At 46.6% G+C, this 24,372-nt stretch overlaps 1 protein-coding gene across 1 annotated transcript in view; it reads left to right on the top strand.

Annotated features, from left to right (window-relative positions):
* The first annotated feature begins 6,267 nt into the window (after positions 1–6,267).
* LOC115536286 (CUB and sushi domain-containing protein 3) overlaps positions 6,268–24,372 on the top strand; it is a 327,005-nt gene continuing 308,900 nt past the window's right edge. The window contains exon 1 of the mRNA XM_030348078.1: positions 6,268–6,606. Coding sequence (XP_030203938.1) covers positions 6,357–6,606 — 250 coding nt within the window. The 5' untranslated portion in view covers positions 6,268–6,356. The remainder of the gene's footprint in view (positions 6,607–24,372) is intronic.

Below are 24,372 nucleotides of genomic sequence, written 5' to 3'. Positions count from 1 at the left end.
ACGGATGGGGTGAGGGTGTTTCAACCGGGGGTGTTGGGAGAAGCGGCTGAGTAATGGAATAATGTTTCCCCCGGGTCTGGTTCTGAGTGAAAAAAAAAACAAAAAAACAATTGTTTGTTGGTGCCAGAACCAAACGCAACAGCAGCAACACTGAAAGAATACCAAAAAGAGAGGGGATATATTGAAACACAAGACCACCCTGCGACACAGACTGTTCAAGGCAAAAGAAAAGAGCTCGCATTGTATTGGTGACACAGCAGGCGTAGCACGGAAGCAGATTCTACCTGAAGTGCGAGTAGATTATTCCCCAAAATCTATTATTTAGATATTGGCCTTTCTTCACTTCATTGTGTGAGATTTTTTTTTTGTGTCATGTCCAGTATAATTATCACTGAAACAGCTAAACAATTGTACCGTGATTCTTACGCCGATATTTTGTGCAGTGTCTTCAGAATCTCGTGACATGACACGCCCATCGACCGACCTTTTGGTGATCAATACCCACTTTCCATATCCAACACATTGGGATTAACCTCTGAAAGTGTAGTCGTCCTGTGGATGACTCATTTAAGGCACATTCAAGAAGAGTAGGACGGCCCTGAAGAACCAAACAGAACATCAAGGCCTAATCAGCTGGCGGCCATCTTGGTTCCAAACACCCAGTGTGTAGAACCAGGATGGAGCCTAAACGTCCGCTCAGTGAATAGGACCCGTTGCTCTGCTTCAGAGACCAATCATTTTCCCACCAGGTGTGAGGGCTGATTAGTCACCTTGACATGCCATTTCAACATCTTTCACCGGTGACATCACACGTGGGACGGTGGACTGGTTCGTGTGATAGATACACACCTCAAACCCGGTGATGAATAGGGGCCTGACTGCTCGTTACCTGAGTATACGGCACCTGTGGGAGCTGTTCTGAAAGCTTCTCGCTTTCCCTCATTCTGTCCGTCTCGCTTTGTCAGCGGGTCTAGCTCTTACGGCGTTGATGGGGGTGGTGGTGGTGGTGGGCTTGGAAGGTCTGGTTGTATTTGGCCATATATATGTCAAAACACCCTTCACACCTTCATCCTGACTTTCACGCCTCTTCCTGTTATTTGGCCTGTCACACTTCAATAACCTAAAAATAAAAACATTGGATAAACGGCCTCTTTTATCGTGCATGTGGCTTCCCTCCTCTTTAAACGGCTCTCGATCGCCCTACCTACGACAGAAGTCACAGTTGAAGCAGCGTGCGGTGGTCGTTAAAAGAAAAAAGGGAATAGTTACTAAGTAGCGCACTGGGATACAAAACGATATCAGTGATTTATAAACTCGTCTCCCGCGGGCAGCGTTCTGCTACACTTCCGACGGCCCCCCCCCCTCCCTCCCTCAGGCTGGTCCCGACAGCTCAGGAGGATGTTGCCCTCCTGGTGAACCTCAGTATTTCCTGTGATGACTTGCAGATCTGGACTCGCACCAAACCACTTTGCTTGCCACGCTGTCACTTGCCGTCACTGGTACCCTTACATTAGAACTCAAAAAGGGTCCTGGTTCCATGGAGGAGACGAAGGGGCTGCTGCTGGGAGTTTTTGTCGTCCATAATGGTGTCACAATGAAATATACATAAATTAAAAAAACTACCAGCGGGACTTAGGGGTTCAGGCTTTCTGTAAGTGGGAGAATATTTGATTGGAATAATGACCGGCTCAGCGTCATCTGGGCTGCAGCTGTGACTCGTTGATGCACACACAGAAATCAGGTTTGGTGAGTGGTGTCAGGTCAAGTGAACCAAATGCTCTTTCCTGGGGAACTGGCTGAATACCCAGCAGCCATTAAGGGTTTAGAAAGGGCTTGAATGCAGCATATCAGTTAATAACCCGGGTACACCTGAAATAATATTTTCTTGTGTAAGAATAAATAAACACAATTTTGTGGAAGCTCTTTTTCCAAGCGTCTTTCGATGCCTTACATGAGACCATTCTTAGCACCAGTTATGCTAACCGTAACGATGCCTACTCCACTGAAATTGCTTTCTTTGCACCACCATGAGCGCCACATCAAAAGCCACCGTTATATGTGCTCCACAGGGAGTGTCACATGACGCTTATTTCCCAAATCCGTGTACATTTTATGATTTGTTTATTAATAAGTGAATGCTAACAGTTGACACTAGTGGTCTAGTGGCTATCCGGAATTGAAGCTGCGCGATTCTTATTTTTTCGCACTGAGCCTTTCGGACCGAGCCATCGGCCAATCGGCTGTGGAGCACCTTCCGATGATTATTGTCACAGCTTTTCCCATGCCGAAAGGAAAAAGTTGACGGAATACTCATTAGACCCCATTCTGATGGCTCCGGTGGAGCGGAACAGCAACACTGGAGGTGTGAATGCCATGCCATCCCAATTGGGCCAGACAACGCCATAGGAGAGCTAGACAAGCCCACAGGAGTTGATTTTTTTATCCAAAAAATATTTCCTCACACATATCAATGCTGCATTTCTTGCCAGAGTGAAGAATGCCTCGTATTGGTTTCCAGTTCAGAGTCTGTTCCATTACCAACCGTGGATCTAATCTGGGCCCGTCAAGCCTTTCGAGAGGGTGTGACTTTGAAGAAGGGCTTGTTCCTGACTCTTTCAGCCAGCATTGGAATGAATGACATTGTAGTGTGGGTTTCACAGCACGTCAGATCATAGATCTGGAATGCTTATCAAAAATGGATATGAGTGGGTGTAAGACAGAAAGCCCATCAAAACATACCGTCTTGTCTTATAAACCAGCTGTGGGTTCACCACTAAGGAGGGCAGGATGTACCGAATGAAGAACCTGAGACAAAACAACCAGAAATACGTTGTCCTTCAGGTTACAATACAAACTCCACAAACTTGGCGCAAACGGAACTTGGCTTAAGTGAAATAATGTTTGAGATGAGGTGAAGATCACTTTCAAAATTGCATTTTTCCCCCTCATTTTAATTCATTTATGTCTATGGGTATGTCAGTAAATCACAATTAAGTTTGAGCTCGTAAAACAAGTAATCACATTGATTACAAAAGTAATCTCTGCATATAACCCATCACGAGAACCACCAGGAGCAGTGGGCAGCCACCCTACACACACACACACACACACACACACACACACACACACACACACACACACACACACACACACACACACACACACACACACACACACACACACACACACACACACACACACACACACACACACACACACACAGCCATTCTCATGCAACCCCTATCTAGATGGTTCCACCAGAGAACGTTTGACCTCTCTCACCCACTACTTCCCAGCTTCTTGTCTTCTCTGTTATTCTCCACAGGCAGCTCCATGGGGGGGGGGAGGGCAGTGTCCCCATAACAAGCTTGGCCCCATAAATGTGGAGTTCAAAATCATTATTGCACCATATTTTGGCTGCGAACCGGCCGAAGAACCAACGACTTTCAGTGGTATTTACCATGGCCCCTGCGGCCCCTCGCTGAAAATGGCCTGCAAACGCCACTGCTCCCCTTCCCGCTCCCATTTAATCCTCCCTCTCATCCCGCCAGCCTCCATTTTGTACCAGTGTTGCTCCGGACCACACCTGTTCCTCCCCTCTTTGCGGCACCGTCCGTTTGGCTCGTCCTTCTGTCCATTTTCTCGTACCTTCGTACTCCTCACTTCCCTTCTTAAATCTGCCGTTCCTTCTCCACCTCCCCCTCTCCTTCCTGCCTGGCCAGGTATTTTCTCCTTTTCCCCTTTACGTTCCAATAGCTCCTCTCTTTGGTATGGCTTCCCAACAACCCCCCCCCCCCCCCCCCCCCCCCCCCCCACACACCCCCAACTCCTCTCCTCAACCCTCCCTCCCTCCCTCCAGACACCACCAGCTCTACCACCACGCATGGCTTTCTTCCTCTAAGGATCTGAACCTCACACATACCTTATTGATTGTTGGAGCCAACATGCCCTAAGCACCCTCACTGCATCTCATCCCCTGCAAATACCGTCCCTCACGCATGCACACACGCACACACTAACGCACGCATGGGCACACACAAGGGTGCAGACACACACATACACACACACGTACAAGCAGACATCCAAGGAAACACACATATACATCCAGGCAAACACCCACACATACGCACACAGTCTTGTATACATTTGCATGAACACATTGTTTGACATGGGTCCAGTCAGTGTATAACATTTATATGTTGGAATTAATCAGTTTAGTGAAAGAATAAGGGAGAGAGAGACATAGAGAGAGACAGGGGGACAGAGGGAGAGAGAACAGCTGCCTGTAGATGGCAGAAGAGTGCTTTAAGGAAAATCTGGGACGGATCTTGTAACACACGCACGCACGTCCGGCACAACGCGCACACACTGGGAAACATGAACACTCTTCAATTAAAACACAAGACATTCACGGAGCACTCAAAGTCATTCGGCTGACCCACACACACACACACACACACACACACACACACACACACACACACACACACACACACACACACACACACACACACACACACACACACACACACACACACACACACACACACACAGAGGAGGGGGTTATGGTTAATATTTTTATCAAATAAAAGCAATCATCAATTCACTTAGTAGGCCTAAGTTCAAAATGAGAGTGGAAATAAAAGGTGAGGACTATGGCCTGTAATCTAAAATATGAAAGTAAATAAAATAACAAAGATTTAAATTATTTTTCCATTTACAGCCCCTGTTATTAAACAAGAAAACAAGAAACGCCTATGCACCACTTTCACCAACGACAAATCTGCACATTCATCAACGACTGAAGTGTAACAAAGCTATGAAAGTGATCCTCCTTCACATCTCTGATACTTTCCCACCTCTGGTTATCGAAAAAGCCTTTTTCTAATAAAAAAAAAACACGAGAGGAGAAAACGTCTCCTAAAAAAAAAAACGGGATTCAAGGAAAAAAAGCACAAGATATAGGAAGGAATGATGGCTCTCTTTTTTTTGTTGTTGGTGCTCCGGCACAGGAAGAACGACAGACAGGTAGACTAGTCAGCTCCGGTTTGGCGCTAGCGCGTGTCTTGTACTAGTTGATGTGTGTCTCGTGCCCACCGCAACCACGAGCAAGCCAGGTTGCAGGTTGTCGTCGTTGCTTTCGGCGGCGGGAGCGCGAGTCTTGCGTAGCCAGTCTCGAGCCGCGGACGGACACGTCGTCGTCTTGCCTCGCGACGCCTATAGGAAACACAGACACACGCGCAGGGAAAGACGCATTCAACGGATGCCGAGCGAGGCTGAGCCTTAAGATACGGCATTCAAACCACTTTTTTTCTTTCTGCGAGGGCATTTATACGTATTTTTTTGTAGTTAACATTTCAAATGTCTTTAAGAAAGCCCACCGTGACCCGTGTCGTGTGTAGGATGTAAATTCAACCAGACAACGAGAACCCAGGGCTTTCTAACCGACTTGTGTGCTTCGTTTGCGGGGAACACCAAGGACCTCAACCGGGGGGGGGGGGCGATATCAAGGAGAAGATGCTTCAGCTGGAAGCGAGAGGGGAGAAGCACCGGGCACCGAGGTGCTCAGAGGACCGGACGATGATGGGAACCCGGAGGAATGTTTAAAAGACAGGCCGAGGAGGAAAAGGGAGAATACAATTGACTTTCTTCTCGCTTGTGAGAAGAGAAGACCGACTGTGTATCCTTCTCACACACACACCGTCGAGGAAGGAAGTTATCGCAGGCGGAATCATCAGTCAACAATTGTGAGAGAGACACCGCGTGACGCTTTCGACGCCTTCCCAAATATGCGTTACTTTTAATCTGTAGCCGTTTTATTCACAGCAGAAACCACCGCGGAGCCAATGCAGCCAAGCTGAATCACATTTTTGGGGGTGAATCTTTTGCTGTGGTTGGACTGTATACCAGCGCACCGGAGGAGACTTACAGATATACGGACCAGCCAGCCTTTCACCGGAGGAGAATTTCTTTCTATTTCTTACGACTCAAGAAGAATACGGTTTTCTTACGACTCAAGAAGAATACGGTGGGGGGTTCGCAGCAAGTGGAGGGGACAACCTGTGCAGCCCTGTCTCCCTCCATCTCCCCCAAATCTCCGCACACTTCGGGCTGTTGAATGAACACATTTTTTTGGGATATGAAGGATTTATCTTGCATATTTTAGAGGAGGAGAATCCACCACAACTCGTCTCTCTCTCTCTCTCTCTCTCTCTCTCTCTCTCTCTCTCTCTCTCTCTCTCTCTCTCTCTCTCTCTCTCTCTCTCTCTCTCTCTCTCTCTCTCTCTCTCTCTCTCTCTCTCTCTCTCTCTCTCTCTCTCTCTCTCTCTCTCTCCGTTTTCTGGATGTGAAGCAGCATGCGGCCCGGTGAGAGCTCAGAGGGCTCGCGCTCGGTTCGCGGGAGATGTATCAATAATAGCGCCGTTGAACGCCGCCGTCTCGCGAGCCCCTCGCAGGACACCAGGATGAGCGGGAGAGACACAGACGGCCGGACGGACAGAGGCAGAAGAAGGAGAGGAGGAGGAGGAAGAATGGAGCCGGGCATCACGTTGCTGTGCTGCTGTTTGTGGAGCGTCGTTTTCGCCTCCCTCTCTTCGTGCGCGCAAGGTAAGGAGTTAACGACACGGGCACACCGCCCATACACATACACGCGTGCACGCGCGCACACATATACACACACGTACACACAGCCAAACCACACACACACACACACACACACACACACACACACACACACACACACACACACACACACACACACACACACACAGGTCTTACGCACGCACGCGCACAGACCGGGTATAAGATGTGGGGTGTTTTGGGGGAATTGTACAATCTCCCTCTCTCTGTCTCTCTAGGTCTATGTCTCCTCTCTCTCCATCTCAGTGCATGCGTGTGTGCGTGTTGAGTTGAGGGGAGGTTTTGGGGGGGGGGGGGGGGGGGGGGGGGGGGGGGGGGGGGGGGTGGGGGGGGGGGGGGGGGGGGGGGGGGGGGGGGGTTGCGCTTGCGAGAGGTGTCTTGCGGAGGTAAAGGAAGGAATAGGAATGGGCGCACGGGGGATGAGGAGTGGAGGGAGCCGCGCGGGCTTGGAAGAGGGGTGATCGGGAGAGGGATCGGACGGCCAGCAACCGCTTATTTTATATGCTTCAGTTTGTTCCTCGTGCCTCATTTCCCGTCCTCCTCTCATCCACTCGTGTATATATTCTCTCTCTCTCTCTCTCTCTCTCTCTGTCTCTCTTTCTCTCTGTCTCTGTCTCTCTCTCTCTCTCTCTCTCTCTCTCTCTCTCTCTCTCTCTCTCTCTCTCTCTCTCTCTCTCTTCTCTCTCTCTCTCTCTCTCATCTCTCTCTCTGTCTCTCTTTCTCTCTCTCTCTCTCTCTGCCTCCGTTCCTTCAATACAGCCATTGAGCCAGTAGCCAATAAATATTCTTGCGGTAGCTCTTGGGCTGTGGCAGTGAACGTGAGCTGCTTATACCAAAAGAGTCTGTTTGCACCAAAGCTGTGTGTTTGTGTGTGTGTGATCGTGCGTGTATGCCTATATTTAGGTTCTGTGTGTGTTATAGTGTGTCTGTTTTATTGTCTGTGTATGTGCTTGTGTGTCTGTGCGCGTGTATATGCCAGCCTATATATAGGTGTATCTGTGTGTTTCAGTGTGTCTGTTTCATTGTCTGTGTGTGTGTCTGTGTGTGTGCGTGCACGCATCGACGTGGGATGTTCACAGCAATGAGCCTCCATCCTTACACAGCATTTTATTCCAATCCACTCCCCCTTTACCATTACTGCTCCCTATTTAGGAGGAGACATGTTATATAACATAATGTCACCCTCCCTCCTTGTCATTCATCCCCAATCTCTCCCTATCTCTCAGTCTCCTTCGCTCTCCCTCTTTCGCACTCTCTCTCTCCTCACCCCTGTCACTCTTCCCTCCTCCCTTGTCGATCTGCCCCTCTGCCAGAGAAGGTCTATCTGTCAGCCTGTCTCACTCTCTTTCTATACTCCCTGTTTTTTTGGTTTTCCTCTTCTGTCTCCCTGTCTCTACATCCCTCCTCATCATATTCACTCTCTCCTCTTTTCCATGACTACCTCTCTCTCCGCCTCTATCTGGTAGAAACCGTGCTCTCTCTCCCTTCTCTGTTGTATACCATCTCCCTGTTGCTCTCTCTCTCTCTCTCTCTCTCTCTCTCTCTCTCTCGTCCTCTCTCTCTCTCTCTCTCTCTCTCTCTCTCTCTCTCTCTCTCTCTCTCTCTCTCTCTGTGTAGTGTGTACTGCTGTGTACTCTGTCTTCCTAAATCTCCCTTGGCTGTCCTGAGTGGACAAAAAACACACATCTTCAATGTGAAGAGAATGCATTAAAGACTTGGAGGAGGAGAAGGAAGAGGGAGACAGAAGGAAGAGGGAGACAGAAGGAAGAGGGAGACAGAAGGAAGAGGGAGACAGAAGGAAGAGGGAGACAGAAGGAAGAGGGAGACAGAAGGAAGAGGGAGACAGAAGGAAGAGGGAGACAGAAGGAAGAGGGAGAAAGAAGGAAGAGGGAGAAAGAAGGAAGAGGGAGACAGAAGGAAGAGGGAGACAGAAGGAAGAGGGAGACAGAAGGAAGAGGGAGACAGAAGGAAGAGGGAGACAGAAGGAAGAGGGAGACAGAAGGAAGAGGGAGACAGAAGGAAGAGGGAGACAGAAGTGTTGAACTACTGATAAGATGCTTGAAAAGCAGAGAGAGAGAGAGAGAGACACACACACACACACACACACACACACACACACACACACACACACACACACACACACACACACACACACACACACACACACACACGGAGAGAGAGGGGGTCTCTCTAATGCTTTAGATAACAACCATGACTTGTTGAGATGAATCAAAAATGAAATAATCATCATTCTCATGGCAGATTAATTAGGTTGTATGGTCTTGGTACGTATATTAATAGATCAAGGCTAAAGAATGAATCGAGGAGGGAAGAAAGTGGGAGAACATTTATTTTTTCGGCGAGAAGTGTCACAAAATAAGCTATTCTCGAACAATTTCAGCAGAAAAAAATGAATCAGATTTGCTGATAGCCCTTAATCTTTGTTGATTTGTGAAAGTGCTTTGCTCGAGTGTGAAGGACAAAACCCCCACAATGACAGTTGTAGTGCCGCCAAGGCAAGTGACATTTCCACAGGTACAAACGATTCAGTTGTGAAAACTAATAGAAATGTGACCTATTGTGGTTGGATGTGGTCAGTTCTGGTTTCATTTGGTCTGGTTTTGGTTGCTCTGTTCTAATCTGGTTTATTTTGGTCTGGTTATGTTCGGTCTGGTTTGGTTTATCTTGGTCTGGTCTGGATTCTTTGGTCTGGTTTGGTTTATTTTGTTCTGGTCTGGTCTGGATTATTTGGTCTGGCTTGGTTCGCTCTGGTCTGGTTTATTTTGGTCTGGTTTTGTTTGCTCTGGTTTGGTCTGGTTTTGTTTGCTCTGGTCTGATTTATTGTGGTCAGTTCTTTTTGCTCTGGTCTGAGTACTTTTGACCTGGTTTTGTTTGCTCTGGTCTGGCCTGGTAACCTTTGGTCTTCATGAAGAACGAAATGGTAGAGAGCTGATGTTGCTTGTGAGATTTTGAACTTTTAGTGGGGCTGATGTGATCAACTTAGTGCTCTTGTGAGTTTATTTCTTTTGTCTGACCTTTTGAGTGCGGCGGATGGGTTATTCCAAGTAACATGTACATTAGCAAGCCTGTTGAAGAGAAAAGCGAGTGGAAGTAAATGTGCTGTGCTTTTATAGGGGATTCAAGGCTTTTAAGCTACTGAACATGCGTGATTCCATTAGCAAAATACGGCCACATTTTTCGGAAGTTAAGGAGCAAGCAATTTTGGTTTCTCCTTAGATTAATATGGCAACGTATTTCTCGTGTGACCATGCTTACCAGTTATATAAACTATTAACTGTAACATTTTTAAATGACTTTCATATTCATGTTGAACTTTGAAGGCAATCTTTTTAGCATCAGTAGGTTGTGGTTCAAGGTTAAACACACACACATGAACTCACAGCTAAAGTTTATATGATGTATTAACAGTTTGGTTTGATTCATTGACGTCGCCAGCCCGACCAAAACTCACACACACACACACACACACACACACACACACACACACACACACACACACACACACACACACACACACACACACACACACACAAACGAGATACTGTGGCCTTCATATAAATGGGCTTGACTCAGTGCAGAAGTTGAGGGCGTGCGTTGCATTAACAATTTCTGCTGATTCATAAATAACGCCTGGCCAGGGATATTTAATGGCCTTCGTCCTCCTCTTTCACTCTTCTTCCCCCTCTCTCCATCCTGTCCTCTACCAAGTTCTCTCTTCCTGCTTCATCCCATCTTCTTCCTATGAACCTCCTCAATGTTCACTGAATGGGGAATTTTTGTGTAAGAACATCTTACTTATTCATTCAAATTCCTCCTTTAAAGCATCACCAACTTGCTTCTTCCATTCCAAAACAACTTCCATCTTTGCTCGCCGTTTTTCTCCTCTTCTCCTCCTTCTTCTTCTTCTTCTTCTTCTTCTTCTTCTTCTTCTTCTTCTTCTTCTTCTTCTTCTTCTTCTTCTTCTTCTTCTCTCCTCCTTTTCTCCTCTCTTCCCTCCCCTTCTTTCCTCTCATCTTCTCTCTCATTCTCTCTCATTCTCTGTTCTTCTCACCCCATCCCTCCTTTCTGTCTACTTCTCTCCTCTCTCTGAGGAGAGAAGGAGACACTCCTCTTTCTCTCCTCTCTCCCCTCTCCTCCCCTCTCCTCCTCGTCTCCATAAGCCAGGAAACGTAGACAGAGTTCTTGTGCTTGCTCTCATTTGCATAAATATGAAGCCTTTGATGTACTTCAACCATATTGGAGGGCATTGCCCTCCCGGGTTGAAATTACTTGCTGTCTGACTTTTCTCTAGGAAAGTGAACCCTTTTCAGCTCTTCTTCTTCAGCTGTATTTTGATTTTGTTTATCTGCCTGTGTGCCCCCTGTGAATAATAGATCCATCCTTATGCTAGTGCACTTCAAAATGTCAAAGTCCATGCCCTTACGTCGATTTAAGACCCCGCAAAGTTGTCAACACTTTCGCAATCCTGGCTGACATTTTCATGCCAAAAGTGTTTTGAATCTTGAATATAATTAATGGGTTCCACCCAGTGTGGGGGTTGATGTGATCTCTTGCTGTTCATGTTTATAATCGGAACTGTTTCTATCGTATCGACTCGGCACATCTGTTTTCCTGAGTGGACCGGTAGGGTGAGCGATGCAACGAATCGATTATCCAATCCATCTTTTTTACAATTGATGGACTTTCCTGAGGTTTGGATCGAAAGCCAGCCGGACTGCCTCCCTTTCATGCCCTTTATGTAAACAACACAGAACACTTGCAATGGCTTTCTTGTCTTTAAACGGGCCATAGCGCAGTTCCACAGGCACAATACGATAGAAACAAGACACGATACCAAAGTATTACGCCTGAACTGTTGTTGTGGAGTGGGCTAACAGTTGGCTTTCCCAGTATTTTTCCCTCCGCATCCTTAGCTCCGTACTCTTGACGGTTGACTGCGACATATTCTTGAGTCTACCCGTGTTTTTATACAACAATTCAACATAGTGTGAGCCCAACTTATTTTGGTGTAAATAGCGTTTATTTATCTCCAGATAAAATGTTGACCTGAAATAAATAATGTATGTTAAAAGTAATACCATTTACTTTAGTGTGCCATAGATATGCCCTCTAGTGGCCGTCCCCCACTGGTTAAATACATCTTGGCTGTAATTTCTAATGCCAGTGGATGTATGTGTATATGTATGTTTGTCTCGCTCTTCCGCTCTTCCTCTCTCACTCTGTAAGTCTGCTCTTCATTTTCTACTGAAGATTAAGATGACATGAGTATACTGTGTACACACACACACACACACACACACACACACACACACACACACACACACACACACACACACACACACACACACACACACACACACACACACACAACCCTAACACACACACACAACCCCAACACACACAGGAGGACAGCATGTGTGTTGCCTGAGGGGCGAAAACACATGTGCCCCTGCTGTCCTGTCACGTCAACACACGCAACCTTCCTCACATGCTAGTTAGCTTGATGGGAGGCGAGATGAGACAGAGTACACAAGAAACTCTGTAGTATGAGCTCACCACAGTTCTCTCTCTCTCTCTCTCTCTCTCTCTCTCTCTCTCTCTCTCTCTCTCTCTCTCTCTCTCTCTCTCTCTCTCTCTCTCTCTCTCTGCGTTGCTAGCTCTCCCCCATTTCTTTCTATGTCTCTCTCCCTTATTGAATCATCGAGTTGTTTGGTTGAGCACAAAATTACGTCCGTTGTTTTGTGAGTGTCCGTGTGTACATGCTTGACCTGTATCCAAGATAAAGAAGAATGACGTAATTGGGGGTTGACGGGTATGCTTGTTCTATGTTGGCTGGATGGTGGCAGGGATAGACAGATGGATGGATGTACAGACAGACGGATGGATGAAAGGATCAGCCATGAATGTGGTGACACAGGGTGACTTTACCAAAGGCAATTAAGGTTTCCAATTACATGTAAAAGTCTATCGAGGTTAAAATGACTACTCGGCTTCACAGAGGCACCGTTACGACACTGCATTATTACAAGCATTAAGTATCACTTAATAAGAGATTGTTAATGGTGGCTGTTTATTGTGGTGGCTATAACCATAAAATAGTAGCAATGCCGACAGCGAAAATGCATTGTTTAGCCTCATCCAACTGGTCTTTAAGTGTGGGGGCGTTGTGATAAAACATTTAAACACAAATCGCCTGCATTAAACGCACACAGAAATGATCATTTGTTCGGTGAGAACATAAACGTGTTGTTTGTAATCAAACGCAATCCTTTATTTCACACTTTATTTCAATCATCATAATTAAAAATCTGAAGTCGACTATGAATTTAATCTACCAAGGTTACATCACCGCTATCATAAGCACACCCACGGTTTACCTTATTTAAGAACAAAGCCATTACCGCCTCAAAACTCATTCTGAAGTCATCGTTGTTCCGGCGTTTCTGGGGGCTTTATTACACCGAAGTGAAAAACATTGATTTGGTTGGATCTCGAAAAAACTAATTAAAACGAGGAAAATAAACGAAGGTTTAAGGGGCAGCAATGAGATGCGGCAATACCAACTCCCTGTCAGGAACCGATTCAGCATTTAGAGCAAATGCCCTCGCCCAGCCCTCCTGGAAACCATCAATGTGTAATGCTACATCAATATTTATTTTGCACATACAAACAGGGCTACACATTTATTTATTTATTAAAACCCCGGCCCTTTTGCCCACCCCTAATGATGATAACCGTTTATCAAAGCGAGAGCCGCAGCTAAACTTAGACCTAGTTAAGAGCCTGTCTTCTGCAAACTCAACAGGGAATAGTTGTTTACCCTGGAATGCGTAGATGAGACAGGGGGCTTGTGTATGTGTTTCTGGGTGTGCCTGTGTTTGTGTGTGAGATTAAGAGAGAGCGAGAGAGAGAGCATTTGCATGTGTGTGTGTGTGTTTAAACCTCACGAGCGATGACAAGTTTGCCCCATGTGTCTTAAACCCTGTGCAAAATGTCTGTCAGTAGACATCACATCTCGCCCGTAGCCCTGGAACATATTGCGCGAGGAGGAAGCGTTGAATGCGCTGCAGTCGTATGCTAACCACTAGGCTCGCTAGCTGTAGCCACTCGAAGCACCCCCCCCCCCCCCCCCCCCCCCCCCTTCACAATCGATGGCTCACATTTCAAACCACTATGGTTCCGACGGCGCGGTGTCAGCCATGCAAAAAGGCCCCCAACGAGCTTGTCAGAAGACATTACGGGCGGCTATCCCTGTGACACGCCTTCACCAGGAGGAGAACCCTTACATTCCCATCCCTCCCCAAAGAGGTGTCCCCCGCCCTGGCCAGGATGGACCTAGGAACCAATCTCTGGTTGCTGGGTGACCCGCAACACTGACTGGCTGATGTGCTGTGTGCTTGCATTTAGGGGTCGTGCACACTTGCACACACTGCGTGTCTGCGAGTGTGCACGCTTACGCTTACACATGCTTACACTTTTTCACTATAGCGGACACACACACACACACACACACACACAAATACACACACATACACAACTATGAGGAGGCTCACTTATATGGCAGCCTGTATGGATCTGTTTAGGGTCCTCCTGCCACATAAATGGTCTATTTAAAGGTTTGACTCTAATGTCCGCTAACATTAAAGCCCCCCCCTGCTACAAAGACACCTGCATCACCATCTCCTTCCTCACCACCATAATCATCCCAATCATCATCATCATCATCATCATTGGCTTCATCAACAGTCGCTCTCACATCAATTACCGCTCCATCTACCTGTCCATCTTATCCCCTCTCTCTCTCTCTCTCTCTCTCTCTCTCTCTCTCTCTCTCTCTCGCTCGCTCGCTCGCTCGCTCGCGCTCTCTCTCTCTCTCTCTCTCTCTCTCTCTCTCGCTCGCTCGCTCGCGCTCTCTCTCTCTCTCTCTCTCTCTCTCTCTCTCTCTCTCTCTCTCGCTCGCTCGCTCGCTCGCTCGCGCTCTCTCTCTCTCTCTCTCTCTCTCTCTCTCTCTCTCTCTCTCTCTCTCTCTCTCTCTCTCTCTCTCTCTCCCTCTCCTCTGATGTATGCTCTAATGCCTGGGGAAACCTTGTTCTACTGCTGTTTACCCTGCATGTGTCCCCCGCCCGCACGCGGCCCCCGCCCTTGCGCACGTGTACCTGTCTTGTCTGCTTGTGGTGTTTGGAAAGTGTGTGTGTCTGTGTGCACTGGCTTGTACATGTTTAGCTGTGTGTGTGAGCTCCGTGCCCTGTGCAGACTCATTTTCCCAGCAGGCCCTGTCAGGCTGTTTCTGGGCAAACCAAGTTCACAGCTGTGGGCCACTGCTGTCACCGAGTTACTTAACACCTTCGCCCTCCCTTCTCTCCTCCCTTCTCCCTCTCCTCTACACTCCACATCCTCCTCGTCTTCCGTCCTCTTCCATTTTTCCTCTCCTTTCATTTCCTGTCCACTCATCTCCTCCCCTCCTGTGCTCTCCTCGTTTTCTGTCCTCCCTCTCCTCCGCCGCTCTCCTCTCCGTCCTTCTTTCTTTTTTTGTTCACCCCGTCCTGTGTCTTCCCCTCCCCTCTCTTCTCTTCCCATTACCTCTCTCTTCCTCTCCCATTCCCCTTCCCCGCCTCCTTTCTCTTCTACGCCTTCTCCCATTCATCCATTGTATACCTCTATGAAGTAGCTCAATATCATTAGAGTCAACATAATGTACATCCCCAGGATGCACGGCCATATAAGGTCTTGTGTTGTCTCATGTTATGCCATCAATAATGCGAAGGCCACTGGTTGCCCAGTTAAGACCACAAACTAGATGATGCGTAGGAGTAACGGCAAGGTAACATTTTTAGGTTCTCCGTTCTTCTTGAGCAGTGCCGTGCCGCGATTTAGCAGGAGTGGCGTCGACTAACATAAAGGGGGCACCCCACCCCAACACCCGGGCTCTGCAAAGCGATGTGGAGAATGTGTCCTTGTACACATTTTATTTATGTGCCTGATTTACCAGGGACCATCAAGTTTGATGGCGGGCATATGCCAACCCAGGCCCCCCTGTTTTGCGTGCCCCCCCTCAATCAAATCAAATAGGTGATTCATAAAAAATCCATTGACATAAAACCCCTCAATTTTTTTCAATAGTTGCATTGCTTTTAATCCGTTTTCATGCACAATTTAAAAGTCCTGAATTAGTTTCTCACTTGGAATCTGGAATACGGGCTCTGTGTCCAAATTCCTCATTGATATCTAATTTTAAACACTTATTCTGTTTACATCGATTTAATGGGACTTTACAAGGAGGGCAGACATTTAAGTACCAAACAAATTTACACTGCCAAGTTCAATCAATCCCATAGAATAAAATGCCATTTTGAAGGTTTTGACTTACATCTCAACACCCTTATTTGCATATATTCCCTGTCACATAAACTTGTACCGCATTAATTGTACTGGTAACAGCAGGCAAAACTTAACAGCATAGCAAAAGACAAAATAGTTTTCTACTGTATGGCATGGTCGGAAATTTTCAGGTGCTTGGGCCACTTTGCCCCTTAAAAAATAGATTGGCCCTCAAATTTGGGATAAAGGGGACCTAGTAACATACAACTTCTGGTTTTACTCTGGATTTGCAAACCAGGGTTTTATTCAAATTGGAGTCAATGAATTTCGTTCTGTCATGCGACATAGAAATGATGCCAACATAGAAAGGATCCCAGCATTCGAAGTAATTGCCCTGGAAAGCATCCAAAAGCCCCCAGAAACATATTATAATGAGTTTTAAAAAGCCCTTCATAAAAATAATAAAAAAATATTTCCCCCACTGCTTTCCGACACAAATTCAAACCTTGATCTCTTTCTTTAGGTCTCACATATACTCCATCTATTGCCTCTTACACATACTAGCGTATCTCTCTCTCTCTGTATCAATCTCTCTCACTGCTTGCTATTTGGTTTAGGGTCAGAGGGGCAAACAGCTAGCAGATGCTTACCTGCATGACCACCTGACAACACTGGCAGCTCTAGTGTGTGTGTGTGTGTGTGTGTGTGTGTGTGTGTGTGTGTGTGTGTGTGTGTGTGTGTGTGTGTCTGTGTGTGTGTGTGTGTGTGTGTGTTATATTTGACTGACTATTTTTAACACAATACAAGTTTGACACTGAATAATGGTCCTGTTTAACACACACACACACACACACACACACACACACACACACACACACACACACACAGACACATACACACACACACACACACACACACACACACACACACACACACACACACACACACACACACACACACACTGCCTCTAATTAGACCATCAGCACAAACATTTAGACAAAACTGCTTATCCTAATAAACACCGGCGTGGGTGTTTCACACTTTGGTCCTGAGATGAAGACCTTTGGTTTTTGTAGACACAAAAATCTGCTCATCTGGGGGTGTGTACACACAGATATTTTGCCACTTGGTGAGAGAAGAAAAAGTTATTTGATCAAAAACTCTTTATTATTCAGGTACTAACCGGCAGAAAAGACATCCTCCAGCTGAGCGGAGGGGAGAGGCGCCACGCTCAAAGCGGTCTGAACAATTATTTGCCAAGATCAAAAGAAACACAGAGATAAAAAAGGCATCAAACAATAAAAAAAAAAAGCCCTGTGCTCAGATTGCATCACACAAATCATGAATTAAAAAGTAAAAAGTAGTAGTAGCATGAGGAAGATGAGACCTCCACGCATACATGTCAAACATATGGCGGTGAAGGTGACTAGCACCGAAACGGTCTTCCTCCGACCCTCCAGAGGTCAAGCCCCGCGGCCAAGGTCATGCTCCTAATCCGATGAGGCTCCGTCTGGAAGACGGGAGAAGACGACCAGAGAGGTCGTCCAGTCCTTGGACCGCTAGAAACTTTCTAAAAGAGCGGTTTTAACAAGGTGTTTCTTTCTTTCGCTTGCCCTTCTTGCCAGGGGTGGGTTTTTCCCTGCAGCACTCCCTTCACGGACCCAAAGATACATTTAAGAGGTGGAAAGCACAACGTGGAGAGCGACGGTGGAAAGCATGATTTGGGTCATTTGAGCGGTGACGTGAACGAGGAGCCGAGGAGGGGACAATGGAGTCGGTTTATTGAGACATCGAAACAAAGGAACACATGGTGGAGAGGCTGCTGTAACGGATACGGGGACAATGCGAGACGGGGGCCATGTTGCCGTTTCAGGGAAACAAAGATACAAATTGAGGAACCCGACGCGATCGTAATTCCGTTCTGTAACTGAGATTGACGTTGTTGGTTTAAAACACAACGGTTTTTTTCACATTTTTAGTGGCGTCGACAACGTAGAAATAAAGAAAGTGACCGCGTAAGAAGAGGAAAGTTTTGTCGATTCCAGCAGGGTAAACGAGCGATCGTGTCGTTCCCTCTAGTTGTTAACAAACTGTTTGCAGGCCTCCTCTGCTCTGACTTAGGCCCAATCCCATTTCTACCCCTTACCCCTTCCCCTTCCCCCTCCCCCTTGTTTTGAAGGGGTAAGGGTAAGGGGTAAGGGGAAGGGGGAAGGGGAAGGGGTAAGGGGATTGGGCCTTAGTACCCTTGGGTATGGCGTTAAGCTTCAGCCGACCCTGCCCTTGGCCAGAAGAACAACAGAGATGGAGATGCGTGGCGTGTGCTTATAGCGTACTTAATGTTTAAATGAGAGTAAGTTCAACCTTGTTGAGTCGAGTGTCACACGGACGTAGAGTTTATGGCTATTGGATGCGCCGCCTGGCTGCCGGCGTGTGACCGGTGAGGCAGCCAGTGCATTATCTCTCGTCCTGGCTGGGAGCTTAATCTTGATCTACAGGCGTTTTCAAGGAAAATGACACGTTTTGTTTTTCATGCTTTGTGGGTTACAAGAGGCATAAGGACAGTGGCATGTGTGAAACAGTATGACTTGCGATGAATAACGACGGGCAAAGCGACATTGAAAAAACCTCATTAAAAGACTTTGCCATGTTTCTATGTTCTTTTTTTATATATATATATATATATTTTTTTTTTTCATGCTGTGCAGTACACAAGCACAGAGTTAGTGTGGCATGAATGAACAAAAATACATTTGTTTTAATAATATAGATATTATTATAATCACATTGCCACCATTTTCATTGTTAGGAAAATGGCGGCAACGTGATTATAATAATAGGGATAATTTTTTTATAAGCTTCATAAACATCTGATCCAGACAATAATTTGATTTTTTTCCCTATAGGTTTCTTAAGGTGGCATTAGATAAACTCAACCAATATTAGCTACAGTAGTCAGGATCCAGAATTTGCGGTGGAGGAATAGCGTATGATGGTTCAAAATAAATGTATAAAAAAGCACCCCATGTGGTCGAACAAAACATTGATAGAGTCCCAGCATGAAGGAGCGCCATTGATATCTATTAGTTTCAGTGTCTCTTCTGGAAAATACATCCATGCTGCTGAAATATTATAAATACATACAAAAACTATAAACGGTGGCTCAATGCTATATGATTACTTTATCGTATATTATTATTCATCTACAAGTTATTTATCCCTATAGCTCAAACCTTTATATTAATGTTTGACATATGCTTTTTGTAAAAAAATAAATAATTATAAAAGGTTTTTAAACCTGTACCTTGCAATTTCTGAAACAAATGGCAGCAGGTTTGTAATTTGCCCAATTATTCAATAATTACAACTTTATGTTAATTAGTTATCATTCAGAAACTACTACTAACACATTGCGGTTCATTAGGAATGGATTATTAGCAAGGTTGGTTGCAACCCATTAATAATTCATCACAGCGTGTAAATAAATATTCACATTCAGTTCATGACTACTCATATTTTCTATTCATATATTAGAGCTAATTAACATTAGGTTAATGCGCTCTAATGGAAGGTTCGTCGCATTGCTTTACTCATCAATTACAGCGCCCAAAAACATTTTTACATTCAATACAGCAATACACACAGCTCGGGATCGCTTTGGTTCCAAGTCGGAGGAAGCAAAACCATCCTGTTCCAGGCGCCCCCATTTCACGACGGAACGCCTCGATTGGGGTGCCTAGAATGTGCGTTATCGGCTAGGGTTAGAGGGCGGGACTTCCGCGCAAACTTCGGAAGGGACGAAATCTTTGTCAGTTACATGGGTTCAGAAGTGAGGGCGGGACTTTCGACAGAGGGATATCTGTTTCCATTCCGTTTCAGATAATGCTTTGCGAAACTTCTCCTCAAACTACCTGATATTCATTCCCCTTGTCTTGGTTGTTGTTGTTCTTGTTATTTTCCTATTCTCATCGCTCCGGCACAAAGCTCACAGGAAGTTGGGGAATTGTTTTGCCGTAGACAGGGATAACGCAACAGTTCAAGACCCTCTCTCAGCCCCTAAAAGAAAGGGCAGACCTTGTGTTTGTTTGCCATCCGCTGGCCTTGGACCCTGCAGCTCTGATTGACAGCTGCAGAGGTAACGGTTGTACTGGTTACTAGGAACCAATGTAAGCCTGGTAGGAACCAGCAGGGGGGCTGGAATTATGATTGCACCTCCTCTTCTCGGCTCAGCAGGCCTACAGCAGCCTGCCAAGAAGATATTTAATGCACGCTGACAGAGATACACGCATGCAGGAATGACATGTACACACACACACAACCACACTCACACACACATACACACACACACACACACACACACACACACACACACACACACACACACACACACACACACACACACACACACACACACACACACACACACAAAGCGTTTTGTTTGTTATGACGGAATATCGTTATTTATTCATGAATTCATGAGCGGCTTAACGTATCAACAATTTGTATAGATATGATATGAATGCAAGTGTTTTTATGCACAATTTTAATTTTAGTCATTTTGTTTGTGCGCACTTGTGGGTGTGTTTTTGTGTATGTGTGGGTGATCACGTGTGTGTGTGTGTGTGTGTGTGTGTGTGTGTGTACTTGGTATGTGAGGGAGTTTATCTGCACTTTTGGAAAGAGGCAGACCAAATCCCCCTGTAATTACAATCTAAAAAGTCCTGACATTTTACAGACTCCCCCAGGTGTGTGTGTGTATGCGCATGTTTGTATGTGCGTGTGTGCACGGTGTGCGTGCGCTTGCGTGGTGTGAGCGTGCACACACTCGGAAATCCTTTTGTCTTGTGGGGCTTAAACAGCTGGGTGCTCCTTGCTAATTAACAAGAAACCTCATAATTACTGTTAACTGGGCTAGAGAGAGAGAGAGAGAGAGAGAGAGAGAGAGAGAGAGAGAGAGAGAGAGAGAGAGAGAGAGAGAGAGAGAGAGAGAGAGAGAGAGAGAGAGAGAGAGAGAGAGAGAGAGAGAGAGAGAGAGAGCGAGAGAGGAGAGTTTTTTGAGCGACAGATTCAGAGGGGGAGAGAGTTGCATAGAAAGAGACATGGAGAGAGGGCGACAGGGGGGGAAGAGAGAGACATGGAGAGAGGGCAACAGGGGGGGAAGAGAGAGAGTTATAAATGGAAGAATGAAGACGCAGGTGGCCGGGAAACAGACAGTCGGACATGTGGAGGCAAGCGGAGGCATGATGTTAACAATATGATTTGAAATGACACGTCGGATGTTTTCAAGGCTTAATTGCGCCCTAATTAGAATATTATGTGGAAATAACACGAAAAGGAGAGAGGGTAGAAAAGTAAACACTGGCAGCCTGGAATGACTCGGCATAATCAAGTCGATTACAGCGTTCAGTCGTTGTTTACAAGACAATCACAAACTTGATTATTTCTCTGATATATTCACGTGGTGTTCATTTTTTTATAAAAAATGTTAAGGATTTCCCGGATGTGTATATGTATGTGTTCTTCGGGCTTCCGAGCTACCTCATGCTAAATGGGTTATGCTAAGTTACGCAAATGTTACGATATGCTACATTGCGTCACGTAATGCAGGACCACAGTTTCTTTGCTGAGAGACAGAGACAGAGTAAGAGAGAGGGAGAGAGGATTCGAGATGAGTTTCTTTCCAGGCTAAATATCACTTTTCCGAGGTTGGTTGAGTGACCTATGAGAAGGCAATTCGTGTAGCGTTAACGTTTACTGTCCTGACTCAGTATGTGTGGGATGAAGATTTCATGTTTCCCGTCCCGTCCCCTGCGGTACATGCTTAGATTCAGCATTTAAAAGGTCAACTGCATCGATTGCAGGCATGTACATCACACACACACGCACACTCATACGCATGCGCACACAAACACACACACAGTGATACCTCCACATCCATTCTTCACCACAAAAGCACAGTCAACCCCATGTACAAAAACACCAACAGATACAACGTTCATTTATAGCGTTGAAGACCCATTATTATAATTATATATGGCTAGGTTCAAAAATCTTAAAACAAGTAAGGAACATGTTGTCATACTGAGGAAAAACACAAACATATTGTGATCTGAATTTAGCAGCTAAAATGGCAGCTGAATTGCTGCCCTATTTCATCGCAATTTCAATCCACCATCTTCTTATCACCACCTGTCTTCTAATGAGTAACTCCTTACCCTGTCTCATTCTCCCGCCATACCGAATCCAAGCAGATCAACAACAATAACAACAACCAGTTCCAGTTCCCTGCCACCTCAATAGAATCGGCTGGGACAATTAGCCCACCATGCATAATTCCCGGGGGCGACACGTTTGACATTTTACCACGCGTGAATCCATACCCCCTCTCTCAGCCATAGGGGTCATCCAAATTAAGGAGATTTTTAAAAGAAGGGAAAATTAACGAAACGTCTTCCTGCCTTGCCCGTGACATTCACTTTACCCTGAGGGGGATGCTGTTCATATGCTGGTGTTTGACTACAACCTAGTTTTCCTTGGGTGGAAGTTGTGTGAGGGCCAGCCAATCAGATGCTGTAGCAGCTGTGATGTGACAGTGTGTGCTTAAGTTGAATTAAAACATTCCTCACGTCTGCATCCTGGCTTAATGGCTCCTGAAATATATTCTTTTTCTCTTGAATGGGAGACGGTGATGGGCCTCAGGTAAACACTATACAAGTGTATAACGGCAACTTTTGGGTAAGATTCTCTCCATGACCTTGTCAGAAAGTTATATTTTGCCTTTATTTATAACATCTCTGCATTTATTTCACGGTTTGTTAAACTTAAGATACTTGGCAGTGTGTGTGTGTGTGTGTGTGTGTGTGTGTGTGTGTGTGTGTGTGTGTGTGTGTGTGTGTGTGTGTGTGTGTGTGTGTGTGTGTGTGTGTGGGGCTTTTGTGGATGCATATGTCGGCCTCTGTCTGGCTGCTCATCCAAAACACCCTTTGTGTTGTTCTCCTCTAGGCTTACAGCTGTTTCATTTCATCACACACACGCACGCACACACACACACATGCATGCACATAAAACACACACAAACACACACACACTGACAGCCACACGCACACACACAAACACACACATACACACTGACAGCCCCGCAGACACGCACACACACACACACACACACACACACACACACACACACACACACACACTGACAGCCCCTCACACACACACAAACACACACACACACTGACAGCCCCTCACACACACACAAATACACACACACACACACTGACAGCCGTAATGAAATTAAGTAAATGGACGGCCCAAATGAGATGTGCTACATCGTTATGCACGCCTGCCTCCGTCCAATCGCAAGAGAGTTGCTTAAACTCTAAACAAAAATAGTGCCAGCAAATAAGCACTCAACACCTAGCAAACCCAATACAATCATTTGTGGGCATTATACTGATGGAACTTTTAATCTGCACAAAGTTTTTGCCAGCAAATACAAACATCCTGGGAAAAAATAAGCACAAAACCATAACCATATCAAATAAAACACCCCATTTAAAATGAATAAATGGTTCTTTATCTGTTGGGATGGGAGCAACATTGGGGACACTAGGGATCGCACCCAGTATCCTTTGGCGAGGAGTCCAAACAGCTCGAGCCCCTACACTATCCTATCATGCCCCTATTTATTATCGACCCACCTGTGCAGACAGCTTCCCCCCCCCCCCTGTCCCCTCCTCTCCCCCTTCTTCTCCACGTCCCATCCAGCAGCTCTCTCTTGGTACCTGTCTACTACACCGTCACCTCCCTCCCCTCCCCTCCCCCCTCCTTCTCTCCCTCCCCTCCTCTCGCCCCTCTTCCCTCCCCTCCTCTCCCCCTCCTCCCCCTCCTCCCCCTCCTCCTCCTCCTCCTCTCGCCCCTCTTCCCTCCCCTCCTCTCCCCCTCCTCCCCCTCCCTCCTCCTCTCCCTCTCTTCCCTCCCCTCCTCTCCTCCTTCTCCCTCCCCTCCTCTCCCCCTCCTTCTCTCCCTCCCCCCCTCCCTCCTCCTCTCCCACTCTTCCCTCCCCTCCTCTCCCCCTCCCCCCTCCTCCTCTCCCTCTCTTCCCTCTCCTCCTCCCTCCCTCCCTCCCCTCCTCTCCCCCTCCTCCCTCCTCCTCTCCCACTCTTCCCTCCCCTCCTCTCCCCCTCCCCCCTCCTCCTCTCCCTCTCTTCCCTCTCCTCCTCCCTCTCTTCCCTACCCTCCTCTCCTCCCTCCTCTCCTCTCCTCTCCCCCCTCCTCTCCTCTCCCTCTCTTCCCTCCTCTCCTCTCCCCCTCTCCCTCTCTTCCCTCTCCTCCTCCCTCCCTTCCTCCCCTCCTCCCTCCTCCTCTCCCTCTTTTCCCTCCCCTCCTCTCCTCCCT

Source organism: Gadus morhua, chromosome 22, assembly GCF_902167405.1.
Source record: "Gadus morhua chromosome 22, gadMor3.0, whole genome shotgun sequence".
Classification (NCBI taxonomy): Eukaryota; Metazoa; Chordata; class Actinopteri; order Gadiformes; family Gadidae; genus Gadus; species Gadus morhua.
The sequence above is the reverse complement of the archived record's forward strand: the minus strand, read 5'-3'. Positions and strand labels throughout refer to the sequence as shown.